Below are 8,140 nucleotides of genomic sequence, written 5' to 3'. Positions count from 1 at the left end.
CCGCACCACCACCGCAAGTCTGTCGCCACCACGTGGAAGAAGGGCCAAAGAACTAAAAGGATGAACGGAAAATGGGGGTAGGCAAGCTATCCACACTAAGAGCACTCCCAAAATTCTACCAAAAAGTGTAAATGCACTTTAAATGCTACAAACAACCAAAGTTCTCCTTTGGAGGAGATCCCAGGAGGAGACATGAGACGAACCGAGCAACAAGGGTAGATGGTTGAAGGTCCACTGTGAGGAGCAATGCTTGGACAGGAACAAAGTGTTGTACTAGGATAGCACCAAACCAATTGGAACCAACTCAAGCTAACCCATAGGAAATATATCGAATGAAATGCAAGAACAAAATTTAAAGGACACCAAGATTTTAACAAGGTTCCTCAACAGTCAATGTAACTAGAGTATGTTCTCGGAGCAGTAGGAGCTCACCTAATAATCCACTATCAACCAAATGGGAGTTTACAAAGTGTTGGCAATCTCATAACACAAACCCCAATATACCCAATAACTCTTACTCACCAAAGAAATAAATAGAGAATGAAATATAATAAATAATTTCCTCTCTATACAAAGCTCAAAGACAATACAATAAATGCAATTTTGATGGAGTGATATCTAACCAATGAAGGAGTAACAACTACTCCTTTTCTGAAATGGGGCTGCGGCAGTGGCTCATTTTCTTCACTGTGCTGCTCTCTGTTTTCTGCTCAAACAATCGGCAGCTGCTGCTGCCAAATAAAACCCTAAACACCACCCCGTGGCTTTCACATGGGCCAAATAAAAGGGTCCATTCAATTGGGTTGCTGGGTAACATAAAGGCCCATCGAAATTTGGCCACATATTCAACCCAAGGCATAAAAAGTAGAGCTGAGATAAACTTAAGGAAATGGCAACTTGAGACACAAAATGCCCAGGACGAAAACAACTGAAATCTAAGTGCATAAAAAGAAAAACCAAATCACCAACCATGGTGGTTTGGAGAAGGGAAAAACTGGGAAGAGTTGGAGAACTAACAAATAGGGAGGGGGGTGGGAGTAGGGACGGGGTTGGGAGGAAGAAAGAGGAGGAGGGAAAAGGGTGAGGAGGGGTGAACACTGGGCTGCTGCCGACCCCAAGACAAAGCAAGGGGCCGACAGCAAGATGGCTTTCAGAAATTACTTTTTTTTTGAGAGAAAAGGGAAGGCTTCCTTTACCCATTGATCAAATTAGTATGTCGTTATCAAAAAAAAAAAAAATATATATATATATATATATTAAGTATAGCTAAGCTTAACAATATTCCTCCAAAGCACAAATTGTAGGGTTTCGGAATGTGCCTGCTTATCCAACAGATGGATTGCTCCTCTTTGACGCTACCATTTGCTGAGTTCCTTTTTAGATTCTCTAAATATGTGTAGCTACAAACTAGAGAATATATATAAGCATCCCTAAAGGCTGAGGCATAAACCTTTAGCTTTTGGCAGTCTTAAACAAAATGAAAGGAATGGGAATGAAATTACTTACATGCTTCTTATTCATCTTATGCACTCATGCCCTTTCAAGCTTGGCCCACACGAGCGTCTATGAGTTAGAACACGAACATGGTGTACAAGGAAGAGAAATTCATGGTAAGAAGTTACCTTTATTATTCAGTTGATTGATCTTTCAAACCACCGACTAATGTTGCACTGAATGTTCTGTGGTAGTGAGGCGTGCTGGTGTGGGTGGCTCAGTCAGTCTGTATGGAGAAAAATATGGAACAGATGATTCAAGGAAGAACCAAAGAGGGAAAGGGGCAAATGGTGGTGCAGATGTAGGTCATCGACGCCCAACTGAGAAAAGTAGTGCAACACCGGTGCTCGCAAGGTCCCAGCAGCCTTTTCTCATCATTAAAACCATGCTGCAAGTAACCTCTGCTTTGATTCTTGTTCTTCCCTTTCATTTACTATGACATGCTCCGATTCGTCAGAGACATATACTGAATATGAGGGTTGGTTTGTTTTTGTTTGGTCGATAAGCTTTGCTTTGTTAATTGGGAATTTCTCACATTTTCTGTGGTTATTATCTGTTAATCCTATTTGTTGGTAAGTTTACAGAAATTGTTTGTACGCTTGTACCAGGATTGTTGTGTATAATTATAAACAGTACTTCAGCATTCTCTGACTGATTATCTGCATTTTCATCTTCCGCAAATTAGTAAAAGTATAGAGTTCCTTAATTCTAAACCAAAGCACCAAAAATATAGGCGACGATCAATAGCATGAAACATGGCAAATGTATATGACTAAAGTAAGATCACACCAGTAAAAATAAAACGAAAACAGATCTTTAGGTTCTGCATACATGATTCCGAAATTTTTGGAACTTATACCAGATTGTAACCAAAGTGACATAACAAAATTAAACATTATGTAAATTTAGTTCCAATGAGTAATAGAATTGTTGTCAAAGTCCTTAGATGTGTGCAACTTATGTTCTATATCAGGTCTAGCAAATAGTCAACCGACATAAGTATTCCTACTGACATTAGCCATGAATGAGCAAAAAAGCACTAGGAAAGAAACACGACCACTTTCGAAAATTTAGGCAAACCTGAAGATGACCGGCTGGCCATAACTCAAACCAGACTAAACTTCTCTGGCATATCGTTTCCTTATATGTCATACAACAACCTTGAAAAGGATTTCATATGTTCGGATTGCAGAGAAATGGCCAGCGATAAACTCCCATCATTGGTTGCACTTGGTAATACAAACGCCAACCCCTCGAATGCAATTCCACCAGGTCCCATGAAAATGGGCTGACCCCATCCAAAGTCGGCATCATGGATTGGCAGCCTAACCCAACTAGTGATCCCCAGGTTTGGACATCTAAATGTATGAGCTCCACGAACCAGGGCAGACAGATCAGGCTGAAGTTCAAGATAGTCGAGGGCTGATCTAAGATAATTATCATCCATACGGACCAAAGCATCATGGATACGGCTGGCAGCATACCAAGTTGGTTTTGATTGGAGATCCCCGGTGACAGCAATTGGTGTTGTTGTGAAAATCACATTGCCAAAGTAACCAGGTGGGAGTGGTGGTTGCAGTCTGGACCTTCCATCAGTGGCAATATATAGTTTGGTGTCTTGATCATCGGGAAGTTCACGTGCCTTGCATACACATCTCCAAACATGACCTGAGAACATCTCATATGAGCTATAGCTGACTGTATTCCCCGCTTCCTTAGACTTGGATTTCAAGATGTTGAGCTGATCCCGCGTTAATCTAAAAATGGAGACTGTGGTGGTATCTGCAGCACCAGGTTTTGCGCTTTGCAGAGGGGTATTCATCGGTGGAGCAGGTTGGTATTCAATGTGGTGGAATGCAGGCTGAGGTGGGTCTCGGCTACGAAGCAATGTCCTGTCGATGAATGGAGGAATTGTAAGGTCAAGACCACGAGCCATATCAGACCATGTGTTAATAAAGTGCAGACCAGAAAATCCATCTGCTACATGGTGCTGCATTCCAACACCAAGTGACACTCCTCCGCATTTGAAGTACGTGACCTGCAAAGAGTAAAAACCGAACCATTCCTTGTAAGCTCAACTGTTGAATAATTACCATGGTCAACAACAATAACATCCCCTTTTTTTCCTAATTAAGTATCTTCTTGAACTTTCATCACATGGAGATTAGGACCTCTAAATAAGTGTGGAGAAGTTCAAATCAAATTAATGATATAATGAAGAAATCTGATTTTTAGCCTTAAGAAATTATATGCAATACAAGTAGTATGTTTTTCAACACTATGTTATAATCTAAACGCAGAGTTTACTCCAAATTGTCAACACACATAAAAATTTCACCTGCAATATCACTAGTCCAAAATCGATTTTTACTCGAGCCGAAAGGTCACCTGCAATATCACTAGTCCAAAATCCCATCATGGTGGTGCTACTTGCGCACCTATTTTTATATTTCACATTCTTTTTAATTAGCAATTGCCTAATTGAATGAATTGAAAAAAATCAAATGACGTAAATTAACAAAGATTTGTGGATAACACCACCCTGTTACCAAATGACCATCTCAATATTATTACTATATAACCCACATTTTCTAAACTATAGATCCATCAGCTAATTAGTTGACCGTGTTAAAGATACGAAATCTAATGAAGGGAAAACGAGACTCATTTGTATGACCAAACTTTTGCCACCCACTTGTTTAGGTAAATATTTTTACACAAGTTTAAAACAATAAATGCCTGGTCATATATGTGATGCAAACAAGTATCGAGTAAAGCTAATGCCAATTGCCAAGGGCACGCACTCGATTGTCAAAATTCAATATGTTTTTCTTTTTTAGTTTAGTTTAAAACTAACAGTCATTCACTTACACATGTAATTTATTTATTCAAACTCACAAGTTTATTCTAAAAGAAGAATTAAGATTCTATTTGGATTCTTTTTGTGATGATTCGAAAAATTAATCAATCGTATCCGTTCATCGTATATCGTGTAGTTATAAATTATTTTGAATTTTTTTATTTAAAATTGAACACAAACAATACCTAACGAAAACTAATCATACAATGAACGATGAACGAACACGATTGATTGATTCCTTAAATTTCCACCAATCCGGAGAGAATTAACTAATAAATTTACTAATCACAACATGACAGAGGCTGAATTTAGGTGGACACCCCTACAAAGATGTAGCATTTGGAGCATTGTCCTATGCTTATATGCGGACAAGAAATATGATCATTAATTAGTTGACCAATTCAAATAAAATGTGTTTGACCAAATAAAAAACTTACACGACAACACTTAAAACGACCATCCGAAAAACTAATAAATAAAATACCTGTAACACCAAGAGCGCATAAGTCGATATGCCAGCAGAGTAATCAACGGCCGGGATGAGCCTCCGGAGCTCCAGCGTGGGAGCGAAATCCCCGAAATCATCGAGGACGGAGCCCGTCTCCGCCTCAACAAACAGAACACCCTGGCCGCCGCAATCTATCTCGACACGGCCGTCGTCATCGCGCTTCAGCCGCCCCGCCATGGGGTAGAACGGCACAAGGGCCTTGGAGAGAGCGTGCTTGAGCACCGCCGGGTCGAAGAAGTTGGACCCACCGTTTTGATTCGGCCTGTAGAAATAGACGCTGGGCGTGTGAATGCTCGGAATCACCAGGTCCACGTTCGAATTCCACAGCGCCTTCTTCGGAGTCTCCTCCGCCGGCTTTACCATCGTTGACTCCCTCACGGTAACGTTGACCACCATGTTCGCTCTTCGTTGGGCCCCGCCTGGCACACCTGCGCTGCACCCAACAAAACACTATTAACGTGCGCCGTCCTTGGTGGTATTTAATTTGACTAAAAATCATTCTCATTCCTTTCTCGCGTTTTCTTGTAACGTCTGCCGTCGTTTGTCAAAACAAATGTCCGGCGTCGTTGCTAACATGCGCCGTCGGTGAACGTTAAAAGATGACAATTAAACCAGAAGAAAAGAAGGACCGATATGATTACCTGGAAATGTGGGTGTTGCGAGCTACCAGCGTACTTTAGCAGAGGAAGGGCGGAGAGAGAGAGAGAGAGAGAGAGAGAGAGAGAGAGTAGAGAGAGATGGAGGCAAGGGAAAGGGGAAGAATTCACAGAGATGGGTGGAAATTGGGAAATGGGAAGGAGAATGAAAGGAGAGAGGAAGAGTGCTTATTTAGGAGGGAGGGAGGGTGTTGTTGAGACCTTCCAACTAAGTGCATATATCTGGAGCGAGCGCGGAGGAGCAGAGCATCTGTCACTCACCTACCGTGCCCACTCACAACATACCACGTCAAACTGCAATGCAATCCTTGATCACCGCCAACAATTTTCCCATTTTTGTTTTTGTTACTTTTTCTGAAAAAATAAAAAATAAAAAAAGAAGAGAAGAAAAGTAATATGGGTTTAGTTTGCTTTAGATAGAACGGAAGTGATGGATAGGAGTTGGTGGAGACCTCCCTCTTGCGTTGGGTTTGTCTCCTTTGGTTTAAAATAATGCAAGAATCAGTAGAGTTGGTGACCTATAGTACGAAGAAACCAACACTTTCCTTTTTATTTCTTTATTTTTGTTTTAAAATATATGTGAAGAGTGAAAAGAAAAACAAAACCAAAAAAACCTAACAAAGGTCTTTCTTCTAGCTTCAACTCCTATTCTCCACCAACTTTCTAATGCCCGGTAAACGGTGAAGGACTTTAGAGAATCTTCAATTATACTCTTACTTACAAGTTAAATTGTGGATAAAAAAAAAAACTACTTAATATTCTCCTTATAAAAAGACATATCACTCAAGGTAATGTGTTTTATCTATATTGTATACCACTATATGAATGGAAATTGAATTTTCACTCTAAATTCATTGGCAATCAATAGTGATTCAACTTTTTATAAGCCCTTATAATGTTTCGTAACATTTTGATACATGATACTGCGAAGTTGAGGACTTCCTGCTCTAGGTTTGGCTTCCTTGACTATATTTATGAAAATATAAGTGTGCCAAATCGGTATGAGGGTATAGCGGCACAGGTACTCAAAGGAGATGAGCATTTTTATGGTGAACGTGGTTTGGTTGTCTGAATGCCGAATTACGAAATGCACCTTAGAGTAACTAATCATAGAACACTTCACTTCCCTGGGAAGCTAATGAAGTGACCTCTTTAGATGAAAAAGTTGGAAACTATTCATTGGCCGAGACTTGGATAGACAACCAACCAACCAAAGGCAGTGTTATTCACTTGTTCGAACTGAAGACGCTCCTAAATCGCCTGGTTCTATGACTTCAGGGGTGCTCAATTATCCAAACTGAAGATGTTGTCGATTGCCAATACTGTGCTGTTTACTTATCCCAACTGAAAATGTGTTGGTGGGAGGGTTAGGATAATGTTTTTTTTCCAGGCGTGTGGGAAGGGTTTCGCATATAGTAAGGGTTTTCGCATAGAGCATTTGGGTTGTTTGTTTGTTGAGTTGAAATGGGCTTTAGTTGTGGAGCCTCTTTTAGAGTTCTATTTATAGGTGAGACTTACATGATAAACAATCCTGCCAAGGCAGAGTCCTAATTAGACTGTGTTTGCTCGTCTTTTGCTTCAATATTCCTTTTATTCATTCTTAGCTAAAACTTCATCTCCATCTAGTCTCGCGGCCTCTTTTATTTTCACTAGGACTCTAAACCTAGTCCCATTATGAGATTTATTCATCTTTATTTGATCATGTATGCGTTCTGATCTCTAGCATAATTCATATTTATCCAAAACTTATCCTTATCCTTGGCAATTTCAATTTGTGTAGGACTCGATCGAGCTACACTTAATCTTTTCATAGTCCTACCTCTACGAGGACTCACTCGAACTAATCCTTTTTGTGGGCTAAAAACCCACTAGCCTAAACGATATTTACTGGGGCGAGAACTGTGGTTTCTGAGTCAACCCATTTCGGCCCATGCTATTATTTCAGGGCCAAACAAATGCACTTGCGTATCCAAACTCCTTATAGATTATAGAGATATGTTGCATTCCATTTATCTTGCACAAATACATAATTTAATCTATCTTTAGAGATAATTATTATGACTAAAAACCACAAAATTGTCCTTCAATATTTATCAAAAATTATCTTAACACCTTACTTATTCAATGGTCTAGAACTACACACACTTAACTTGTCATGCCTCGATCTTGATCAGATAAGCTCAAAATCGATACATAACGATAAACTGTAGTGGTACAATACAAAATACCTAGAGTCACTAAAACTCATGCATACAATATACATCAAAGCTTCAACAGAAATAACTTAGGGTAAATTACATTTTACCTCCTTAGGTTTTGGTGCTATTGCAACTTCATACAACATCTTTAAAACATTTCAATTTCATACATTATTTATCATTTTACTGCAATTTCATACATCCGTTAGTCAAACCGTTAATTTGACCATTAATTGATGACATGACAAATATAAAATTAATATATTTAGGTGATGTGGAGAACCAAAATAATTAAATATTAAAAAAATAAAAATTTGAATAAAAAATTAAAAACGTAACATTCCCTTCTTCTTTCTCCAGCTACCCCTCTTTCTGCATCTCCATCTTTCCACTTTGCATCTCCACCTTCCATGGAAACACCTTC

General features: G+C 39.4%; 1 protein-coding gene across 1 annotated transcript; it reads right to left on the bottom strand.

Moving 5' to 3' along the window:
- Positions 1 to 2,256: 2,256 nt before the first annotated feature.
- On the bottom strand, positions 2,257 to 5,574 carry LOC137740396 (shikimate O-hydroxycinnamoyltransferase-like). The gene is made up of 3 exons (XM_068480274.1): positions 5,504 to 5,574; positions 4,839 to 5,290; positions 2,257 to 3,532 (listed from the first exon to the last, which is right to left on the bottom strand). The coding sequence occupies exons 2-3, from the start codon at positions 5,256 to 5,258 to the stop codon at positions 2,636 to 2,638; spliced, it is 1,317 nt and encodes a 438-aa protein (XP_068336375.1). The 5' UTR covers positions 5,259 to 5,290; positions 5,504 to 5,574; the 3' UTR covers positions 2,257 to 2,635.
- Between the last annotated feature and the right edge of the window lie 2,566 nt (positions 5,575 to 8,140).

Source organism: Pyrus communis, chromosome 7 (genome assembly GCF_963583255.1).
Source record: "Pyrus communis chromosome 7, drPyrComm1.1, whole genome shotgun sequence".
Classification (NCBI taxonomy): Eukaryota; Viridiplantae; Streptophyta; class Magnoliopsida; order Rosales; family Rosaceae; genus Pyrus; species Pyrus communis.
The sequence above is the reverse complement of the archived record's forward strand: the minus strand, read 5'-3'. Positions and strand labels throughout refer to the sequence as shown.